Genomic DNA, 24,409 nt, shown 5'->3' on the forward strand with positions numbered 1-24,409 from the left:
TTTTTTTAGTGTGGGGAGACCAGCTTGAGTCTATCCCACTGTGCAAAAACCTCTTTTAAAGTCCCTAAAAAGACTTCTTCACGTCTGCGACGAGGCAGACGGGGAGAAAAAGAGGGGAGACTGGTCTTTTTTTTTTCTTTTTTCTTTTTCTAGAATGGCTACGCGTTTTCCTCAAAATGGCCACGAATGGGGACGACGGTGGCTGACTGGGACGAAGCGCTCACTCCCGCCCGCTGGCTGAGTAGGAGAACTGTGGGAAATGAGGCCGTCGCTCGTTGTCCGCTGCGTCCATCCCGTCCTCGTCATCTGGAAGAAAAATGAAATAGATACAGACGCAGACATCAGCTGGATCGGCGCAGTAATACGAGGAAGTATTCCCACCCGTTCACGTCTTCAACATAGATGTTTTCCTAAAGCGATTTGTGAATCGTTTTTAAAAAATAGCACAAATAAAAACATGTCTTAGAAAACTGACACATGAGCAGGAATACTCGCACCCTTTGCTGTGACACTTAATTTGAATTCTGACTTGAATCTGTGTGGTAAAGATTGTGGTTGTGGTAAGGAGGTTTTCCAACCTCAGAGACTTAGAGATAAATCACTAAAATACCAGAGAACATGTGCAAAAACTGATCAGAAATTATATTGGTTATTGAGAAGGCTATAAATAATTTGACTCTATTTTTATATAAATCAAAACTAAACACATTGTTTATTTTTTCAATAAAATTTTACATAATTTTATTATTTTTTGAGGGACATTTGTCTCAGTCCCTTTTAGAAGAAAAATCTGTTTAATGGAAATCATTTTAATATAAATATGCCATGGGTATGAATAATTATGGCCTTAATGTCCCAACGGTTCTTCAATATAATAATAATAAGAAGTATAAATTCTTACTTTCTAAATAAGTTTTATTTAATGCTTTGTGTGGATGTTTTAAAAGAAAACTTACACGATACAAACTTTTCATCAAGGCCACATTCATGTATTTTTATTGGTCTGATGTAATATTCTAATTTCAGTGTCATGTTTTCAGCAGCTGCAAGTGGAAATTCATTGTAATTAAGAGAAATAAAGGGTTTCAAACATTCATCTGTGTATAATTAATCTCTATAATGTTTCACTTACTGATTAAATAAATTGACTTTTCAATAATATTCTAATTTATTAAATGGGTCTGAACAACCAACACACAGGAATTCAGATGATGATGGTAAATTTGTCAAATATATAATCAAGAATTTACTGAAACTTAAATATTAGAATATCTAAATGTCACCAAATCTTTTTTAAAATGTTCATATATGATCATAATTTTGAGAAGATGACTTTTATGCAGACGAAGGCAGTCTGGTATAAAACAAGAAGCATTTTCCAAGTGCTTACATTTTTCTGGTGGAGTGATGGTGATGGTCTGTGCTGTGAACTCCTCGTCAAAGTAGCGCGTGTCCGTCTCTGAGGAGACCTGCGGCTGGAAGGGCGGGACCAGCTGGACCAGAAAGGAAACCAGTGAAGGAGAGAGAGCAGCTGTGGTTCAGGGAATTCAACTAAAAATCACCGAGGTTCACCTACTGAAATGCTCTCCTAGGAAAAGATCACCACGAAAAGTCCAAATTCGGTTTATGTTTACAGTAAACCATATTTAAAAGCAAAATAAATGTAAGGCCTTTATTTTAGATTAAGACAGAAAATCAAAATAAAATGCATCTTAACGTGCTAAAAGAGCTCAATAATCCTTTTTTCAATATGTACATAAAAACATCTCTCTTTTTATTGTTGCTTAAATTAAAGAGGTACTAAATAATGTAAATATGCATATAAAATAGTTTTCATGTAAATCAGGTCAGCATTTTCAGAAAACGGTAGATAAAGAGCAGCGATTGGTTCTGCATCTACGTTTTCTACCGCTGGAAAAAAAAACTCCGTTAATAATAAGTCATTGAGGCTTTTAGAATAATAAATAGCCAAAAAATGGTCCTGCTAATTTTTGTGGGAAGTTAGCAAATAAACATAATTTTGGTAATTTTAAATAAACTAAACCAGGAAGAGTTTAGTCTGATTAAACTTCAGACAGTGAGGAAAAAATATGGCTGTTTTTTTTAAAGAAAATATCCGGTTTCAACTGTGAATAATGTTTTACAAATTCATGCTTTAAATCACGATTGCATTTTATTACAAATCTGTGCAGTTTAAAAATCCAGCGTTTTCAAAGACTTGCAAAAATAAAATAAAATAAAAAAAGTTCTCACTAAATTTTGGGGGAAATTTTGCAAATAGAAATAACTTTGGTAATTCCAGCTAACCTGAAATAAGAAGAGTTTAGTCTGATTTAACTTCAGACAGTGAGATTAAATATGCTCTTTTTTTTTAGAGATGTGCCGATCAGGTTTTTTCCTGACGATTCCGATTCCGATCACCCATGAGGGCCGATCACCGATGCCGATCACATAATTATTATTATGTTTTTAATCATAAGCACTACAGTTACATTATGTGGAAAAAGGAACCATGAATTCACCTTAATTTAGAGAAAAACTTGTTTTTAGTAACTTTTTCCAAGAAAAAAACTAAACATGCATTGTGCAAATTGTACTGCTATCAATAATACTATCTTTAACAGACTGATAACATATGAAGAGGCTAAATAATGCAAAGAGCCAAAATAAAACCTCTCAACATTACCAAAAAAATTCAAGTATACAGGATCCATTACAATAAACAATCCAGAGTTACTGAATGAAAACTTCCTGTTAGCATGGCGGCTAGCTGATTACTGCTAGTTCTGAGTGGCTGTTTCTAACTGAGTGGAGTAATTATGCAGAGCAGGGAGGAGATCGATTATTTTTTTTAGAGATTATCTGTCTCATGTTAGGCCAGCTAAAGTTTTAATACGTATGTAAAATTTATTTTTTTAGGTTAGATGCTGCAGCTCTAAGCTGAGGTTCGGTGTGAGAGTCACTACCAGGTGGAGCAGAAGCGGCGCTCCGTCTGTGAAATATTACTACCTGTAGCGCGTAGCAGCGGTTCAACAGCGAGAGCAGAACCAGCGTCTTACATCGCAGCTCGAAGACTTAAATAATTTTGCTGGTCATTTGTTTAGCTTTCTGACCGTCATGCTAATCCGGCTGAGTGTTTGTAGCTGTGCGCTGCTTTACCTGCTATCTGATCCTCCATATGTCTTTTTACTGCAGTGAGCCTCGATGTAGCCAAACTCCGTCAAGTATGCCATTGTTTTTATGTCGTATTAGCTTCGATGTGTTGATGCATTTTGACCTGCTTCAATTTTCCGCCGCAACACGCAAACTTCCCCATTCACTCAGTGCGTTATAGTTCCACATCGCTTAGGATTTGTTGCTGCGCGTTTGTGCAGTGTGAAGGAAAGAAGAGGCCAGCTGCACAGGCAGGCTGAGAAATGAGATGCAGGTTATCGGCAACAAGAGACCGTGATCGGCGATCGGTGGCCGATCGATCGGCACATCTCTACTCTTTTCATTAGGTATATGAAAATATCTGGAGTGACATTTCCAATTTAAGGTTTTTAATCAAATGTTAGAAACTGTGAAGTTTGAATATCAAGCACTTCCAAGGACTTTATGCAGAAATCAAGCACTTTTCAAACCTTTAAAGTTTGGAAACTTTTAAATTAAATCAAATTAATTCAATGCTTTAAGTTAAATCAAAGCACCCGGACGAACCCTGTGCTTTCTGTGATTATTTATACGTCTGTTTGAGATAAAAGCCTGTCTGAGGAAATATCCGTCGTCTGCATCATGTTCTCCTAACCGGGTTCGTCAGTGACTTTTATATCGACAGTTTGCATAAAAACAGGCTATTTTAAAATATTCTCCAGAAAGTCAGACAATTTAGAAAAATAACAGCAGGTGAAAAATGTAAAAAAAAAAAAAAAAAAAAAAAGACAAGGATTAGATCATTTTGCTTCTTTTTACATCTATTTCTGTCTCAGACTAATTTTGGGAAATATGGTAACCCCAATACCAAAAATAGAGCTGCTATGTTGCATAAACTCCTTCTGAAGTTAAGATGACGTTTGGCGGATAAATGCTGCGCTCACCTTCTTGTCGTACACGTCCTGCCAATCGACTGTGCCGAAGAAGCTGTGCCTCATAATCTCCTTAGCGTCATCCGGCCCGCCGCCCAGCCTGACAGCAAACACATTACGAAGAAGAAGAAGAAAAGAAGAAGAAGATCTCCACGTCAGACGTCAAATGTGGTCTTATATCCATCACTGGAACCTGCTACTGATCCCAAAATAACTCGTCAGGGTGAGCCGGTTCCCTCTGCGGAGCTGCAGATTACACCGGCTTCTTCGCCCGAGACAGAAACGCCTCGCGCACTGCAAAAACACCAAACCTTACCAAGTCATTTTGTCTAGTGCAAATATCTTAGTGCATTTTAAATCAGACAAAACTAACTTTGCTGCAAAACATATGAGCTTCTTTTAAGTCAATAATTTCTTAATATTGATGAAAAAGTATTAGTCCCACTGGCAGATTCTTAAACTAACAGTGGGAATGATTGACTTAAAACAATCTCCTATATCTTTCTGAAAATTTACTTGTAAGTTAGTTTAATCTTATTTCAACTGTGCTAAAATATTTGCATTACAAAGTAGACCAAAACTACTTTGTAAGTTTTAGTGTTTTTACAGAGTGGAAGAAGAAAGAGGAAAATCAGAACCAGCTGGTCACTTTCTGTTTGTTCTAGTCAAGATGACTAGAATCATCCCGAATCATAAATTCACATAAATGTGTGAATTCACACATTTTACGACAATAATTTCAACTTTGTGGTCTGTGATAAAATGAAGTACAAGCTTGTTTTAACCAATAATTCACCAGGCACAATGCTGCAGTTTCTGCTAAAGTTTTATACTAAAAGAAACTGATTTGGAAAAAAAAGTTTCTTTTGTCTGATTTTGTTATTTTGGAATAATGTTATTCATAATCACTCTAGTCTTTACAATGCCAAAATTTCCACTTAACTTTATATTTTGGTCTGTCTGACAATGTAATTTCTAAATATTAAATGACTGATATTTTGGTCAGTTACTCAGTACTTCAGTAGCATTAATAAAAACTTATTTACTCTTACTGGAGTAATTTCTTGGACGGGAACTTTTATCTTTTACTTGAGTAAAAATATAAAATAACCAACCTTAGTCTTAACTAATATAATTTTTGGGCGCTCTACCAACCTCTGCTACTTAGTTTCATCTAGCAGAAACTAATTGGGAAACGTTTCTTACATTGGCGATTGTTTTGTTGCTTTAAGGTGATAAAAAATTACCATCAGTGTCTGCATGTTGGGTTTTTGTGTTTAGGCCTGTCACAATCACAAATTTAGCTGGATTATAAATTGTAGAAATGTGCCGATCAGGTTTTTCCTGCCGATTCCGATCACCCACGAGGGCTGATCACCGATACCGATCACATTATTTTTTTAAATCATAAACACTACCGGTTACATTATGTGGAAAAAGGAACCATGAATTCACCTTAATTTAGACAAAAACTTGTTTTTAGTAACTTTTTCCAAGAAGAAAACTAAACAAAACAGGCATTCTGCAAATTGTACTGCTATCAGTAATACTACCTTTAACAGACTGAAAACATATGAAGGCTCTGAAGAGGCTAAATAATGCAAAAAGTCAACAAACCTCTCAACATTACCAAAAAAATTCAAGTATAAAACTTAACATTCAAAGGCAAATACAGGATCCATTACAATAAACAATCCAGAGTTACTGAATGAAAACTTCCTGTTAGCATGGCGGCCAGCTGATTACTGCYAGTTCTGAGTGGCTGTTTCTGTCTGAGCGGAGTAATTATGCAGAGCAGGGAGGAGATCGATTATTTTTTTTAGAGATTATCTGTCTCATGTTAGGACAGCGAAAGTTTTAATACGTATGTAAAATGTATTCTTTTAGGTTAGATGCTGTAGCTTTAAGCTGAGGTTCGGTGTGAGAGTCACTACCAGGTGGAGCAGAAGCGGCGCTCAGTCTGTGAAATATTACTACCTGTTGCGCGTAGCAGCGGTTCAACAGCAGAACCAGCGTCTTACATCGCAGCTCGAAGACTTAAATAATTTTGCGGGTTATTTGTTTAGCTTTCTGACTGTCATGCTAATCCGGGTGAGTGTTTGTAGCTGTGCGCTGCTTTACCYGCTATCTGATCYTCCATATGTCTTTTTTACTGCAGTGAGCCTCGATGTAGCCAAACTCCGTCAAGTATGCCATTGTTTTTACGTCGTATTAGGTGCGTTGTGTTGATGCATTTTTGACCTGCTTCAATTTTCCGCCGCAACACGCAAACTTCTGCATTCACTCAGTGCGTTATAGTTCCACATGCTTAGGATTTGTTGCTGCGCGTTTGCGCAGTGTGAAGGAAAGAGACCAGCTGCACAGGCAGGCTGAGAAATGAGATGCAGGTGWTCGGTTTGTGTGATTGGCAACAAAAGACCGTGATCGGCGATCACCGATCATACACTTTTTCACGGAAATTGGCCGATTATGATCGGTGGCCGATCGATCGGCACACCTCTAATAAATTGTCACAGAAATGATTGCGATAATCAATAATATTGTCATTTTCAGACAATTTTCAACTAATAATAATAATAATAATAACATTCAACATTGGAACTGGAAAAAAGTTTAGATATTCAAAATAAACAAGCAAAACAAAAATAATCAAGATGGTTTATGAAGTTTCTGTAACTGAAGTTACATTTGAAAAATATAATTGCTCAGCTTAGAAAGCGAAAACAGGCAAAAGGGGCAGGTAGAGCCAACAAACTACTTTGTACTCGGTGTCAAATGTTTGCAGCGTTTTTCAAAATGGCGGCTTTTCAGCAACGTTAAAGGTGAGCGCCTCTTTAACGGCTCATTTATGTGATTAAGTGATTTACTGCTTATGTGTGCGTACCGTTTGTTGGGGTCCTTGATCAGCAGGCCTGACAGCAGTGACTTGGCATCAGCAGACAGGGTTCGTGGAAACTTGATCTCCTCCATCAGGATGAGCTCAAACAGCTTCTCGTGGTCCTGGTTGTAGAACGGAAGCCGGCCGCACATCATCTCATAGGTAACGACGCCCAGACCCCACCAGTCCACCGCTCGCCCGTAGTCGTTGTCCTCCAGAACCTGATGATGAGAAAGAAATACCTCCGTTTCTCTCAGGAAAGAAAACGACATCTTGGACATTTTACAGCAAAATGTCCAAGATTACACCATTTGCTGATGACATAAATCTCTTCTCTAGTAAGTAGCGATCGTGGTTTCTCAGTCGGAGACAGTTTGCTTTGTTCAGGTCTACAAGGACCAAGGAGTTCCTGCTAAATGACAGAAACACTGTCAAAACCAAACTATATTTCTTTCACCACTTGATAACATTTGATTGGTACCAAAGACGAGCTTGAGTTTTAAACATACAACTTTCAAGATCTTCTGCCCACAGAAAGTGGAGTCAACCCCGGGTTTTATTTTTACATCTTAAGTGACTTATTTAAGATATGAAGTCAAAATTGGTTTATTTATTCTTCAAGTTCATTTTGTTTAGTCAAAACGTTATTTTCTCCAGACATTTATTTCTAGACACGTTTTGTTACGCTGCTCTTGGCAGTTGGTGGTTACCATAGCAACCAGTAACTGACAGCTCCTCCGCCTTTTTCTGTTGCTGCCGGCAACTGGGGTACATATTAGGATCGGCTCTGTTTTCTTTACAAGTGTTATGTTTTAGCACATACCTTAGACAAAATTTAATTCTATACAGGGATTCATGTGTGATTTTGCCATGTTTTGTATGTGTTAAATGTTTAAACGTGTTTAATTTTACAATTGTTAACTGAACCATTCATCTGTAGTTTGTTTAGAGTTATTGATTGTATTTGATTTAATGTATAGGGGCAGAACCAAGAACCAACTTGATTTTCCCTCTTGGTAGGCATGTTTTAAAGTAATGCTTCAGTTATCAATAGTGTGATATTCTTTGAATGTTATATGCATTTTATTTCTTGCACTCAAAATAAATATTCAATTAGGCCTGTCATGGTAAATTTTGCTGGACGATAAATTGTCCTATAAGTTATTGCGATAAACGATAATATTGTTGTTTTGAGACAATTTAAAAGTAATATAACAGTTATGGCATAATAATGCTGGAACACATTCTTAAAGATCAATAAGCTTAAAATTTCAATGACTATTTAGCACTGGAACTGGAAGACATTTTATATCTCTAAAATAAATAAAACAACAAATAAAATGAATTATGAAGTCTCTGCAAAAAAAAAAAAAAAAAAAAAAAAAAAAAAAAAAGAATCTCTGCAAAAAAAAAAAAAAAAAAAAAAAAAAAAAAAAGGGCCTGTTGAGACCATAACACCAAAATGAAGATTTTACTCATCCATTATTCTGGAGAAAGAGAAAAATGATAAATCACGCAAATGGAAATTATTGTCAATTAATTATCATGCAATTAATTGACTTATTGCTTATAGCGACAGGCCTATATTTAATGTCATTTATGTTAAAGATGAGATTAGTCATGCGGATTAATGATGTAAATTTATGCTAAATACCACAGTGCCATTTTTTTGTTGCCGCCTGTAAATGTGGGGCAGAAGCTGTTGATTTTCTCTCTTGTTGGAATAAATACAGTGTGTGTGTGTGTGTGTGTGTGTGTGTGTCATTTGCGTCTCTGGAAGCTCTGACCTCAGGAGCAAGGTACTCTGGTGTTCCACAGAAGGTCTTCATGGTCGCAGTGTCGGTAATCCCCTCTTTACACAGGCCAAAATCTGTGATCTTGATGTGGCCGTCTTTGTCTAACATGAGGTTTTCCAGCTAATGGAGGATAAAATAAAAATGAATTTTAAAAAATGCAAGGTTTTGTTTTTTCCCCCCGTCTCAGATTGTAAACACGTTACCTTGAGGTCACGGTAGACGATCTTGGCAGAATGAAGGTAGTCTAAAGCAGAAACAATCTCGGCGCCGTAAAAACGAGTGCGGTCCTCTGAAAACACCCTCTCTCTTGACAAGTGGAAAAACAGCTGCAGAAAAAATAAATAAATACAAAAAAATTCACACTTTAATAAAAAAAAAAAAAAATTTAAAAAAGGTCAACACAGGCCTCTGTGGTCATGGAGATCCTCTGTATACAGAGGAACAAATAAGTCCAAACACTTCTATAAATAAAACTTTTCCTTTCTTGATGTATTTTTAACTTAATGGTCTCTTTATTTAGATGCTGTTCTGAAGAAATACTCCTACGTTTTTTTGTGTAGTTTTTCTGGTCCAATCCCCACCAAATTACACAAAATAAACACTCAGCACTCTATGAAAATGTTTAATAATAATGACAGAAAATTACTACTGTAAGCTGTTGTTGGGCTTAGAGATTTTGTGTCACCTAACAGCCATAAGAGACGAAGTTATGAGAGTTATTAGCCTCTTGTTTGTAAATGTCCTCTTGTCTACCTGTTGTAGAAATCTGTTTAATCTCAAACTGGTTCCTAAACGATTGAACAAGTCTGTCTCTCCACCTCAAACGAGCCTCTTCGCCAACCGTTTTCAAATCTTTTTTCCCAGGCTTTTGACAGCATGTGAGACATTGGACATGTTGTTATTTATTTAATTCTCTTTTAGTTTTCTTAACTTTTGTTACTGTAAAAAAAAGCTCTTTTAAATATATTTTTGTATTTTATTCTTAATGTTTTTATTTTTCTGTACAGCTATGAGATCCTTCCTGCCATCAACAATGACTCTTTGAAGGTACTTGATGACTTGAGTTAGTTGATGATATCCTTAAATTATTTTTTCCCCAAAAGGTCATGATTATACTTTTATTAATAAACCAAGGCTACTTTTGCTATTGAATATCAAATTTACATTAATGCCATTTCAAATGACATTAATCTGTTCAGTTATTTTTACTAGTTAGCGCCTCCTACAGGTTTCTGATGGTGTGGCTCCTGGCTTGCACGCCTCTGAAGTGATTCTTTTGAAACTCTCAACCTCGATCTTAATCACTAGATTAAAAAGCATTTCAGCCACATATTACCTCTCCTCCATTGACGTATTCCATTACAAAGCAAAGCCGATCCTTGGTCTGGAACGAGTACTTCAAAGACTGAAAGAAAAGACAGTAAACATCTAAAACGAGTTTGTCCTTCTACAATCATGGTGCATCAGGGTATCTGCGGGTCTCAGAAAGTGAAATTTAAGACTTTTAAACACCTTTTTAATGCCATTTGGAATTAAATTTCAGACCAAAAAATATTAAATGTAGAGAATGGTTGGGGGATTCTGTTGTATGACAATCAAATAGCAAAAACTGAAATTTCTAGAATCTACTTGTGGTTCTTGGCAGCAGATGTTTGCTTTTCACACTGAATGTCACTCTATACAACTTTAACCCCTGTGTTACCAAGCTTAAAAGTTTTATGTTTTTATTCACAGAATGCACCTAGCTTTGGATGGGTTGGTAACAGTCCAGCCAACTGAGGATAAATTTATACACAATAGACACCAAAAAGGCTAGCTAGCAAGGATATATTAGTGGTTACCAGTAGCATTTTGTAGTGTTTAGCTGTATTTGAAACACTATTAATGAAAATGCAGTGGTTGTTCAAAAACATACAGCTCGGAAAAACATTAAGAGACCACTTAAAATGATCGGTTTCTCTGACTTTACTTTTTATAGGTATAATGTTTGAGTAAAATGAACATTGGTCTTTAATTCTATGAACTACTGAAATTTCAAGCAAAAATTTAGTATTTATTGGCAGAAAATGAGAAATGGTCAAAATAACAAAAATGATGCAGTGCTTTCAGAGTTCAAATGATGCAAAGAAAACAAGTTCATATCCATTTAGAAACAACAATACTAATGTTTTAACTCAGGAAGAGTTCAGAAATCAATGTTTGGTGGAAAAACCAGGAGGTTTTCAATGGGTTCAGGGCAGTGGGCTCTCCAGTTTCTCCAGAGCTGTATATTTTGACCTAAGTTCAAAGTCTTGTTTGTGCAATGGTGGCATTAATACCATAATTAACATATTCAGATTGAATAGTCTGTTTTACTCCTCAAGTGCCTAGTGGATCTAATAAGCATCATACCTAAATTTACACTAATGGTAGGTGCAATGTTCAAATTTATAACCTCTAAGGTATTTATCATCTGGTTGAAAGCAAAAGCACAATACATTTGATTTGTTCAATTAGATACAAAGTTAGACATTCAGGGGTTAATGACCCCCAACTTAGTCTGAAGGTCACCTCTCAGCTTCTTTGAACCGAGCTTAATAACGCTAAGCCGATGTAATCCAGTTTGACATGTTTGACATTTCTTCAGTCATACTCACCGTTAGGAACGGATGCCGAGTGTTTTTTAATACTCTACTTTCTGTGAGCGTATGAGCAACTTCATCCTGTGATAAGAAAGGTTTAACAGAGAAGTCATTAGTTGAAAAGAAATCTTTGACAAATAGATACAGATATAACTGGAAAAAATGGTCACTAATAAGCTCTAAAAGCTGCTGTTTAGGAAGTATTTGCAAAAGATCAAATATGAGTAATGATTGATGTGCCCAAGAATAAAATACAATTGGGGAGGACACCTTGGCTATAATGACTTCCTTCTTCAGGATCTTCATGGCATAGTAGGTGCCGCTCGCCTTCTCCCTCACTAGAATGACTTTTCCAAACGTGCCTTTACCCAGAAGCTTCAGATAGTCAAAGTCATTCATTGTCTGGACAAATTACAAGAGAGAATCAGGGAAACGTCATCAAAACTTTACATTTCGGTACATTTAACAGCGGACACACTTTGGACCACATCCAGCAGGTTTGACATTTCTGATGTTTCTTCTGTTAAAGTTGTACCTTTCGTTTGTAGTGACTGATGGACGTGTCCATCTCCTCCTCATTAACGTTCTCAATCTGGGAAGTGGGGCTGCACAGGATGCCTTCCTCCTCCTGTTTAGCCAGCGATTCTGCAACCATCTGGATGGCCTCGGCCCACTCGTCCCTAATGCCGGCAGTAAAAGGTTAAAAAGGAATTCGCTACATATTGAGGTAACATAGTTAGAGATATTCTTTCGGGTTTTTAAAAAACAAGAAAACATATACATACACAACCAAGGACAAAATAATTAGCTTAGCACTACTTTTCTGTTTGAAAAGGAGCAGGAAGACGTGAACACGTATCTGTGTTTAGTTCTACACCTTATCTCAGTTTAACAAAATATTTCACTTACCACCTCAATAATTATCAGAAATTTGTAGCTAAAACCATGTTATGGCATTCATATGTCTGTTCAATACACAGTCTTAAAAAAAAAACAAATAAATTACAATACATAAAGAAAAAGATTACAAACTGATTCTCATAACAAAACAAGAAAATCTACAGACCTATTATAATACTAATAACAGTAAGAATAATGACAATTGTAAATACCAACCAGACATGCAGCATCAGAATAATTACTAACTCCGCTCACCCTATAAATTCTTCAAAATATGTTACAAATCTGATACAACTACAAATAAAATAAAAGACCCTAATGGTTTTGAGTAGACAAGAAACCAGTAGCTGATTGTCATTCTGTGCAAATTGGAATTTGCACAGTTTTGTGCAAATTCCAATTTGCACAAAACTGTGCAAATTGGAATTACGAAAATAAACATGCTAAATGGAAACGTGCCAATTTTGAAAAAAAAAAAATTTTTCAATAAAAAGTTTTTGTGATAGAAGGAGACGGTTTTTCAGCCGTATCGAAATTGGTGCATTTCGCAAAACTGCAATGGAAACACTTATTTTTCCCATCACACCAGTTTGTATACAGCAGCAATGCACTTATTTGCAGGCGCTGGCCTCCTTGGACAATCTGCATCTGGCTCCACAGCATCACACAGTTCATCAAAAGCTGAGATTGTAATTTGAAAGTGTTGAATCTGTAGCTCTTCCTTAAAACAGCAGATTACAATCTTCCAAAATGCAGTGCATGTAGCCACTCTCAAGAATAAGAGGCACTTCAATGTAATTTAGAAATGAAACTAACAAGTTTTACCCTTTAAAGCTGCAGTTTGTACCTTTTATAAAAAATATATTTTTTATAAATTAGTTGAAATTGTCACTATATCATAACAGTTTGGGATAAAAAAAATCTGTGGAAATAAAATTGAGCTCCTTTGCCTTCTCTCAGTGTTCCCAAGAAACAACCAATCAGAGACAGGAGGCGGGTCTTAGCGTTGTCAATCATCCTAGCTTCTTCCTGATAATGTCTGCCAGAATTCTTAGGCTAGTTAGCAAGGCACAGATCATAGCAAATAAACAATTTGCCTGAAATGATAAGTTGTTTCTTCGCCATGTCATGAAGAAGAAGTTTTATTTATATGGCACTTTTTCAGCAGTAAGGAAGTTCAAAGAGCTTTACATGAATTAGATTAAGGTTCAAAAGAAACTAGATGTATCAACTTTTATCAAATAAACTGAACACGGTGAAGGCGAGTATTAAGGCTAACCTCTCATCAGGAGTGTCGACATGAAAAGTCCTCTCGATGACGGTGGTCCACTGCAGGCAGCGGATGATGAAGGTGTTTGGTTTGGGTCGTTCTGTCTTCATCAATTGACATTCTGAAAGTACCCCAGAGAAACGCGTTGGGATTACAGCGATCTTAACAAGAAGAGGTTGAAGGGAGGCATGGCCTGCTCATGTCTTACTTGCTACAGAGAAGTTGTTGAGCGGATAGGCCAGGTCCGAGTCCTGCGGTTTGTCCTTGTAGCCGATGAAGGAGCCATCTGTCTTGAGCAGAAAGTAACGTGGTCGCCAGTTCTTGATGTATTCGCCTGCAGGGATTCACAAAAAGAGAGAAAGGTTACCGACCAATATTACTGGGCGTTTTAGCCATATTTTCAAGTCTCCAATAACTGCCAGGTCTTTTTGAGGCTGGAATCCTCTGCAAACTATTGAAATATCAGGTTTGCACTAAGAAAAAAAAAAAAGCAGCAAAAGACAAAAAAAATATAAAACTTTTCATTTTAGCAACATTTAGAGAAAAGATCTAATTTCTAAAAAAATTTTTTTTACAAAAGTGTGGACATTTTTTGACAAGAGTTAAATCTAAGCTACAACAACCCACAGAGGTGCAAAAAAAACAATAGAGGGGCTTGTAGGAGCAGAGAGGAAGGAACCCAAGCATTAGGTCATCCTCTGTAGGCTCATAGCGCCACAGAGAAACTTCCTCCTGCCTCCGCGCCAACAGCTATGAGCTCAGACCAGAAATAAAAAAAAAAACAACCTTTCAATGAATGAACTCAAACGGACACACTTACACAAACACACAAAGCAGTGTGGGAAATAAACTCCAGCAGCCAAGTGCCGCTCAGGCTAGAATGCAGCCCAAAGCTTCAGCGCTGGCCCTCTGGCAGGTAAACAACCATTGTTTGGAAGTGCTGTTCTTTACACCGACAGAGAACGGAGGAGTGAGAGGGGTGGAAAACACATCCTTCATGACAGGAGCTGATGTTTTTAGCAAAAAATAAAACACGCCTTCAATAGAAAATACCCTCGGTAGGACAACTGGCCTCTGGGTGGCTTTCAGTGCTTCTGAAAAACTCCTATCATTAGCGCTGAAACGATTAATCGAATTAATCCATCATCAGGCCTGTCGCGATAAGCAATGCATCAATTAATCGCATGATAAATTAAAACAATAATTTTCATTTGAATGATTTATCGTTTCTCTGTTTTCTACTAAAAAGTCTGTCTGGTGCTTTGGTGTCAACTAGTTCTTTTTTTGAAAGTCTGTTGTTTACAGAGACTTCATAATTCATTTTATTTGTTTTTATTTGTCGTTTCTGTCGTTTTGTTTATTTATTTTGGATATTTAAAATGCCTTCTAGTTCCAGTGTTGAATATTCATTAGAATTTAAAGTTTATTGATCTTTGAGAATGTGTTCTTGAAAATGGTCTCAAAACAGCAATATTATCGTTTATTGCAATAATTTCTGGAACAATTTATTTTATGGAAAAATTTGTTATCACGACAGGCCAATCCATTATTGAAATAATCATGAATAAATTTCGGAATCGATTAATTGTCAACTGGAGCATACGGACTCTAATTAAATCAAAACTGTCTGGACAATATGGCTGAAAAACTTCTCACAATGCAAGTAGTAATATCAGTCGATATCAATAACCTGTTGAGTAACTTGTGCTAAAAATGTTAAAAAAAAAAAAAAGTGTGGAGGGAAAACTGTGGATAAATCAGGAAAGTTCACCAGTTTGGTAATGTATCAGATATTTAAAATGAAAAACTAACCAATGATTATCAATATCGACTATTATTGCTAAGCAACCAAAGGCTACAAAGGTTGCCAAGACCCTCCTCCTGAATCTGATTGGTTGATTCTAGTTAGTACTGGGAGCACTGGGAGAAGGCATAGGAGTTTGATTTTTTTTCCACAGATTATCTGTCACGTACCATACTGTCCTGACATGGGAAAAACAGATTAGCCCTACACTGTATTGGTGCTAAAATCAATCAAAAAGGTTATTAGAAGCATTTTTTAGCTGCAGATGCATCCTTTGCTACTAATGATCAAGCATAAAGGAATACTATGTAATTAGATTAGGCAAAAAAAAAAAAAACATTAAAAAAAATATTTAATTTATTTGTATCGTTTAATATTGTATTAAAAAGTCTTATGTGATTGAATAAAAATTCAGCATCATGTGTCAATATTTTTTGTCTGATTAATTGTCAGAATAATCTGTAGAACAATTGTTTATTAAAATATTCATTAGTTGCAGCCCTTGTACTCTAACCAGCTTTTGTAGCAAGTCATGCAAATACAACCGGCATCTCACAGATTAAATGACAGGAGAAAATATATGTTTACATATTTATTTGATTTAAACAAGAGTTTAAATGTTGGACTTTGACTCTTGAAACAGTTCATTTAAAGACGGTGCTTATTTCAGCGAAAGAGCTTATAAATAAACAACAATTTAGCAGGTGCCCATTTTCTGTTTAGCTCATATTTTGTTTTAATTTCTGTATTTTATTCCTCTCAGTAGGATTAAAACCGACCATCAATTGAAAGCACTCAATAAATATAGTCTTTGAACTGCTGACACTTAAGTATAGAGTAAATTAAATTGCAATATCCATTAAGACAAATGGAGCGCATCTCTAATCAGCTTAGACTGACAAGCGAAGCCAGTAGCACGATGTCTGTCCAGGCCTCTGCTGAAGCTGCCGCACGGTCTCACAACTGCAATCTTGTACATAAAGTTAAGTTAGTTTAATGCAAAAAGAAGGATCTTACCTTGTTTTCACTAAGTTTTTACAAAGCTGCGTGCAACTCAGTTGATTTAATCTTTCTCTTCATATAGCCCATTTAGCTCTGCTTTTGCTTTGACAAACCGACAGCAGTCTCTACTAGTCTGATTTATAAGATTGAAGGATTTATTATCATTATATTTCAGCAGAGATGGTGGTGGAACATCTGAAATGGTTATCTTAAGATTCAAAGTGCTTGGTTCATGTGTCACAGTGTTTGAAAAATAAATAAATAAATAAAAAAGTCAGAGGAAGAGCAAAATTTGTCAGAATCATCTCCAAAATAAAATGTGTTTGCTGTGGAAGGACGTCTGTATTAAAATAGATTTGTTATTGTTTTGCATACGTTTTCTTTTAAACTGCAGTTCCACTGCAATGCATAATGGATACGTATTAGAATAAATGTCATTTACAGCAGAGAAAGTGGGGAAAGGAAATGGAACTGCTTCGAGAACAGTATTCACCCACTTCAAAATAAGAGCATGAATAAAAACGTCAACTACATCAAGAGTTTTTAACAGGCAAATATTCAACGCAGATGTCAAACTTTATTCAACTGAAGGTTTACAGAGCAGCTAAATAATTTAGGGTTTTAGAATTCATCAGGAAAAAATTATTCAAGGGAAGCTAAATGTTTTCAAACTTAGCAAAAGCAATAAGAATCAGAATTCAGGATTCATTTTAATGTCATTGAGCACAATGAAATTTAATTTAAAAAATAAAATAAATTTAAACAAAGCACTAAATAAAATATTAGCTCCACTATTAGCGCATTAGCAGAAGCGTTTTCAATTGAAACTAGCAGTTGACAAGTTGCTGTTGACGTAAATCCATGGCCCAATCAACAAATGCAGTCTTCAGCCAATCAAATTGATTGTCCGCAATAATCGACCTGCTGATGAACTGAGAAACTACTGACTCAACAACTAAAGCTTAAAACCATTATGTACTGTTAGTTTACATATTTTTTCATTTGAATATAAACATCTGTTAAAATTTGACTGGAGGGGAAAAAAAGAAAAGAAAAATCATGACAGCTGATTTTAAAACAAAAATGAATCACAATTTTAATCAAAGGTTACGTAAAACAATGAAATTGACTTGCAGGGACTATTTTCAGCACCATCTTAATCCACATTTGGTGCTCTAATGAGTATTTGGGGCAGCAGTGCTGCGTACGCGGTACTCAGTCAAAACATGTTACGGTTTGTGTTTACAGTAATGACGGAGCGAGCCGTCCACTGAATGTGGCTGGCTAATGCGATTTCAATAAAATTCATTAACCCAATATTTTTTGGAGGTAAAACTGATGCTGTGAGGGAAAGATGATAAACTAGACGCAGCCTAAACCTTTAATAAACTCAAAGGGGTTTGAAATTAAAGAAATAAACTAGGAAGTAAGAGAAACGCTTACTTTAAAAAAATCTAAAGGTCAGAATGAATATTAAAACCATTTTACTTCAATTAGACGGATTCAGCTGTGTAATAATTGTGAGTATTTAAAACTGTGTTTTTCACTCTTTAAACAAAAAAATGTATAAAAACAATTTGATAAATGTTACAAAGTTTGATCATGTTTTCTTTCATGAGTTTGTCTACAGATTTAGCTGGAATTGCTTGGATATATTTCAGAAAACTATAAAGAAAAGATTCTGCTTTATTAAATAAATACTTTATTTTACATGAAGCATTTTGATTATGCTTTATGTAAAATAAAGTGAAAGTAATTTTTTTTTATCCACTTCCATACTCATTTTGTCTTTCAGCATTGTGCATTTTTTATTTTTGGATTTACATATGGAATGGTTATAAAACAACCAAAAATAAAACACAAATAAATAAAATAAACTGAGTGAATTATCTTGATCATCTGTCTGACAGCTCAAATATACAACAATTGATGTTTTTGAAATCTAAAAAAACAAAAACCAAAGAGAAAAGATGAAAACAGCCTGACCTCTTTTCTGGACCCAGCCTTCCTTGACGACGTTCTGGTCGCTCATGGTGGCTTCTCCTCAACACCAGTTCTCCCAGTTCTCCCAGTGTGGTGACCGTTCTGTGACAGCAGTTGGAGGGGTTGCGGGGACGCTTGGTTCTTCTGAACTTTAGAGGTCAGCTCGACCTTTCCGATGGATCACCGTAATTACTGGGGGTTGCTGTTCTCTAAAACTTTTCCTCTCTCTCGTATTCCAGCCGTCACTTTCTCTTCTCCTCGTCTCAGCACGGATGCAAATCCACTGTCTCTTCTTGTCGTCTGTCCTTCCTCCTCTCTCCGTTTTCTTCTCCACACCTTCCTTCTTCAGCTCTGTTTCAGTGTTCCTTACTCTTGTGGCCTCTGAAACCTTTCCGTGTGTTCAGGCTCTCCTGGCGTGAGTCAGCCTGGAAGGAAACGGCAGCAGAGAAAGGAGAGGAGGGGAAGGAGAAAAAAACAACAAAACAAAAACAAAGCAGGTCAGTGGATAGTTTCCTCCATACAGCAAGTCAGCAAGAAGTCATTGTTTTTAGCTGTAACACACTTTCTGCCTCATTCAGATCTTTACCTCCTCTTTTCTTCCTTCTTTAACAACGTCCCTGCTCCCATTCAGACTTTGCATCTTTCTTCTCCCCTCTACATCCTTAAACTTTTCCGCATCGCCCCTTTTCTCTTTAGCTTACATTTTCCAAATGTCTTGTCTTGTCCTTTTCTTTTATAGTACTGTCCGTCGTTTTCATTTACATCAAATTTTGTTTTTGTCAAACTTCTAAAACTTTCACTTTTTCCACCATTCAGTTTACCTCCTTCCTGACAATAAATCATGATAGACACGTCATCAATATAAACAGATTCAATAATCAATACATAGAATATTCAGTGAACTCCAACCCAGAACTGCACAGCATTCTGGGAAATGTAGGCAGAGGAAAGGCTTTAGCTCCTCCATCTCTCGTGACCAGCTAAACAAAATTGGAGGAATCAGCTAACTCGCTCACTTTTTGGTTACTTAGCAACAACTCACTCACTCTTTGGTTACCTAGCAACAACCTGTTGAGCAACTTGCACAGCAGTATTTTCAGGTTTTGCCTCTGTGCCTCATAACTGCTTAAAAATAAACAACAACGGCAAGGGGTGAAAACTGCAGCCAAAACAGGAAAGGTAGCATCAACAGTTTGGTTGCATTTCAGATATTCTTAACAAAAAACTAATCAATAATTATTGATATCAAATGGAATAAAACGCAAATATCCTGGTATGCTTTTTAGCCATATCGTTTGAAAAGCTCAGCCTTTTCTGCTTGACTGAACATCAATACAATATAGGACCGATGTGTTGACTATTTGATTAGAGAAGAGCCAGAAAAATCAAAGTTAATCATAACTGATATCGTCAAAGGAATATTATTTCAGTTACACATTTTTTATATATTCTGCAGCCTTATTCCTCAGCCGTTTCTTAATATTCCTCTCCTTCCCAGTGTGTTGCACATGCCCTGGTATTTGTAAACATTTCCTGTTTGAGGCCTGAACATATTGTACCCCTGTGCATCCATAGGCCACTTGAGCTGCGCTGGCACTTATGCACCCATATTCATACTATTTATAGCTCAGTTGAACCACTGTTCACTCCATCCTCCTCAGGGGACGATAATGCACAGGTTTGTTCCCTCAGAAGAGAAGAAGAAAAAGGAACCACGAAGAAAAATATGCAGTGATTTCTAACCGTGATTTTGATGCAGCATTTGTAGTTCCTGTTATGATTTGTCGACATGGTGACAACATTAAATCTCGCCACGCTGCATTTATTGAAAAACAAGCGTTGTTGCCATTGTTTCCTGTTGTTTTCTTTACCTGCCGTATGAATAAGAGTATTTGTAGCTGTCAGTGCACACAAACAGTTTGGGAAATAACTTCTGGGCTCCGTACTAGTGGATCCCCAAAACATGGGTTGGTTCAGATGCTGAGAAACTTCACACTAGGGCTGCAGCTAGTGATTATTTTAATAAACTATTAATCAAATAAAAAAAGGCACATTCTGCAGATTTTTCATTTAGCCAATTAAGATTATTTTAATATTAAAAATGTGTAAAAAATAAAAAAATGCAACAACTAACTAAATTGTTTTTTTTTTATACGAATTATTTTCCCTCCTAAAATGCAGTAATATAGCAAATGATGCATCTGCAGCTAAATAAATGCCTAAATTAGCCCTTTTTACTTCACTTATCAATTCAGTGTCCGGTTGATCTGTTAACTATTTCATCAATTAATCAAGATTTGGATAGCAAAAGTGCTTAATAGGAGATTTATTTCTCAGAATTTTGACATGGTGAAGCCGTAACTCCACACTTTACTATCATTTGTGCTATTTATTGCAAGTAAATATAAGCATAAAGTCATAACAACTCACTTTTCCTTCCACAGAGACGTCAGGTTCCTCCCTGTCTGCTTTATTTTTCCATCCCAATCTCTTCACTAACAGACCTCAATTTCCTCTACCCACAAAGAGGTAGAATATGATTAGGTTTATAATTTTACACAACAATCATGTATCTGCACCAACATCTCCCTAGTAATTTGTTAATCTAAAGTCAAAATGATAAATATCTATATATAGCCATCACAGGATCTGCAACTGATAATCTAAACCCCACACAATCCCAGAATAAACTACAAAATCAGCCACTGTTGCATACAAGACTTTCCAAGATAAGATGGAGATCAAATGTTTACAGTTTAACCATTTCAGGACATTATACTTTTTTGGGGGTGGGAGGGGTTTCACCACAAATTGCAAAGCTTAATGGAGAAACAATTAATTACTCAACCAAAACTACTCCTTGGTAAGGCTGGGCAATAAACCAATAACAGTATATATTGCAACAGCCACATAATCAATACAAATAAAAAAATACATGTGATAGAATGTTCAATAATTTCACTGAACTCTGATTCAGAACTGCACAGCATTCTGGGAAATGTAGGCAGGCAATGTAGGTTTTAGCCACTCAACTTCTCACCACCAGGTAAGCAAGGCTGGTGGAATCAACTAACTCATTTACACTTTGGTTACCTAGCAACTCACTCACTCTTTGGTTACTTAGCAACAACTTGTTGAGTAACTGGCACAGCAGCAGTTTCAGGTTTCACCTCATAACTGCTTTAAAATAAAATAAAAAAACAGCATTGTGAACTGAAAACTGTGGATAAAACAGAAAAGGTCACTTCAACAGTTTGGCAGTATTTCAGACATTTAAAATACATTTTTAAAAAAACATCTACTCAATAATTGTCAATATAGTGATAGGTTTTTCAACCATATCGTCCAGACCTTGTTCTTAGAATCAAAAAAATATTTAAGTTATTAAATGCAGCCACACATTGAAAGACAATCTCTAAACTGAATTCAACTATTGAGCAACAACTGAATGATACATTTTACAAAAACAGTAGGAGAATAATAAAGGTTTGTCATATCATATCATATCATGGAGTCAAAGCCAGGTCTTCCAAGACCGAGACAACACAATTCATCCCTGGCATGGACCTACATTGTAAATTATGATTGACCATATCGACCAAAAATCGATTCACATAAGTGTCCCGATTCTTATTTACTACAATTCAGAATAGATCTAAAAGGTCCCAAAATCGATTTTAACACAAAAAAATAGAACAAATCCACTGTCTGAAGAAATCCTTTTCGCATAATGTGCAACATAATAATCTTTATTGTCCACAAATATGGGCATTTGCCTTTTCATTGTGTTTTTGTTTTTTGTTTTTTAAACACAGTACATAATAAAAAAGGATCACAACAGAATCACAAACTGTCAAACTAGCCACAGACAACTTCACCTCTGAATAATGGTTGAGTAAAATTATAGCATTTGGAATAAGTGAGTTCTTATAAATGTTCTAGGTTGACATGAATACAGAATGTTTATCAAACGCCGTGAGGACTTATGGAATTTTTATTTTTTTGCAATTCTTTACTAAGCTACAAAAATTGTTAAATGGCTAAGAACTTCAGGATGGAAAATGCAAAGTCGTCCATGGAGGACACTGTCTGCAGAATGGTGTGGCTTTGTAAGAGCAAAACGGAGGAGGCATGAATTATTTTTGAAAATTTAATAAATGTTATGCTTTAATGTCTTCATTTGTCAGTCTACTTTGCAAAGACTAGAGTAGATCATAAGGATCGTTTGCACACTAACAGAAATCATTATGAATACTTGTTTTGACTTGAAAATTGATTTTGAATGGAGCCTTGGCCCCAAAAATCGGAATCAAAAGATATCCAGATGGACTGAAATGTTTAACATGACTTACTGACTTCTTTTATGCATCTACAATGCTAGGATATAAATCTAACACCTTTAAAATGTATTTTTCTGCTCTTTTTTTATTTTTTATTGCAAATATCAGTTTGTATTTACTTATGCATCACAAGTGAGGCTTCTATATGCCCTGTTCCTCCAAGAATTTTAAAGAAATATGGAAAACTTTCCATATTGTGACATAATTTTTTTTATTATTATTCTCTGGACATTCAGCTTGAAGGTGTTATGATACATGTATTTTTCATTTAAAGCAAACCAACAAGAGGCAACAATGGGAAGAACCAGGGCTGGAATGTGGGGGGGGGGGGGGGGGGGGACGTGACACCCCCTCATACCCCAATGACAACAAAAACAATGGCTGACAGACAGGAAAAACCCGTTGTGTCTTTCTGGAGACTGCTCAGAGTCGCAGCCCACCGGTACCACAAGCGACCCATGTGGTCCCCGGTTCTCTGTCCATGACTGGGTTCCCGCACCTCGCACAAAATACTGAAACAACAGCTTTTGTTTCAAGGGCGTGTGGTGTCATTATCTGTTACATAACAACATCCGCTCTGCGTGCTCCTTTATATATTCATGGGCCAAACGGGAATAAATATGTGGCGGTAGCTCTCACTGCGATACCAGACCGTTGTGGGCGGTGGGAAACCGAGGACGAGACCCTGGTGTGAACCAGGACGACCTGTGATGGCTCGGATGGAGGATGCAGACTAGCCAGGGATGCTAGTTGGGGGGTAGGGGGAGTAATGTTAGCCGGCTAGATAGCTGAATGCCAGGCTAGCTAAGCAAACTGGCTAACTGTCAGTTTGAAGCGGGCGCGTGATCCGTTCTGGTCCTGGTGTTTTTCCATCACCGCCATTAAATAACGTTGTTGGTATTATTTATTGATTCAGTATGAACACGAGATATTGTGTTTTTTTTGTTGTTTTTTTTACGGGTGGGGTGGGGGGTGTTGAAGAGAGGATGTGGAGGCTGGGGGTGGGGGGTGTATCGTTCATCATGGAGGTGGGCCGAGGCCAGACGGACGGTGCCGCTATGCATTCCCGAAACAGCATCACCCGGCGAGGCACCCCTTTCCAGGCTTGGCGGATGACGAAGCCAAAGCAGGGGTCCGTGAGGCGCCGCCGCCGCCGCTAGCTAGCGCGATAACCCCTGCCCCTACCCGACGAATCCGCACCCCCACAGAAAAAAAAAGAAAGAAAAAAGACGACGACCCTAGTTCCCACCTCCTCCCTTCCAGCTACTCTCCTGAATAATTTCCTTCCAAATCCCAGACATGTTACATTAAACCGGCGCAATTATTTCACCTGGTAGTTGAAGACTGATAGGGATGCCCCCTCCTCCTCCTTCCCTCCTCCTTCCCTCCTCTTTCCCTCCTCGATGGTTACTGGAGCATCCGACGGAGTAACGTCCCTTCAGGAGGACAGTGATGGAGCCATAGCCGCCGGTGTTGAGCTGGAGTGAAGGGGGTTTGCGCCAAAGACCGACTGAACCGCTCGGCTCCTGCTCCCTCTGCTGCTCCGCCAGGAAACCTCGCTCCTCGGCTCCGAGTCGGCACGTCGTCACGTTCAGCCAGATTCGACTGGGAGGACTCCCGCTGCATTCAAATGCTGTCGGAAATTTGAGCTATTCCACAACCGTTGACCCAAGCCGCTCCAAAACAGGGTTGATTTTGACTTACTCCAACTACTTCCTGGTCTAAATTTAAAATTAAAAGTGAGGGAACCA

The 24,409-nt window shown here is 37.0% G+C and overlaps 1 protein-coding gene across 2 annotated transcripts; it reads right to left on the reverse strand.

The window, feature by feature from the left end:
* akt3b (v-akt murine thymoma viral oncogene homolog 3b) lies at positions 1 to 24,409 on the reverse strand. 2 transcript variants are annotated; one of them, XM_008418110.2, is made up of 14 exons: positions 23,989 to 24,409; positions 18,322 to 18,743; positions 13,738 to 13,863; positions 13,539 to 13,650; positions 11,895 to 12,039; positions 11,630 to 11,761; positions 11,375 to 11,440; positions 10,075 to 10,143; positions 8,942 to 9,064; positions 8,730 to 8,858; positions 6,949 to 7,163; positions 4,077 to 4,164; positions 1,391 to 1,493; positions 1 to 306 (listed from the first exon to the last, which is right to left on the reverse strand). In XM_008418110.2, the coding sequence occupies exons 2-14, from the start codon at positions 18,365 to 18,367 to the stop codon at positions 221 to 223; spliced, it is 1,440 nt and encodes a 479-aa protein (XP_008416332.1). In that variant the 5' UTR covers positions 18,368 to 18,743; positions 23,989 to 24,409; the 3' UTR covers positions 1 to 220. The 2 variants fall into 2 exon arrangements, with proteins under 2 accessions (XP_008416332.1, XP_008416339.1); XM_008418117.2 differs by lacking the exon at positions 23,989 to 24,409 and adding an exon at positions 20,062 to 20,080.

Source organism: Poecilia reticulata, linkage group LG1, assembly GCF_000633615.1.
Source record: "Poecilia reticulata strain Guanapo linkage group LG1, Guppy_female_1.0+MT, whole genome shotgun sequence".
Lineage (NCBI taxonomy): Eukaryota > Metazoa > Chordata > Actinopteri > Cyprinodontiformes > Poeciliidae > Poecilia > Poecilia reticulata.

Coding starts and splice junctions, on each gene's coding strand:
- akt3b (XM_008418110.2), bottom strand. CDS start 18,367: ATGAGCGACCAGAACGTCGTCAAGGAAGGCTGGGTCCAGAAAAGAG. Junction 13,864..18,321: donor AGGCTGGGTCCAGAAAAGAG/GTCAGGCTGTTT, acceptor GAATCCCTGCAG/GCGAATACATCAAGAACTGG. Junction 11,762..11,894: donor TCAGTCACTACAAACGAAAG/GTACAACTTTAA, acceptor TAATTTGTCCAG/ACAATGAATGACTTTGACTA.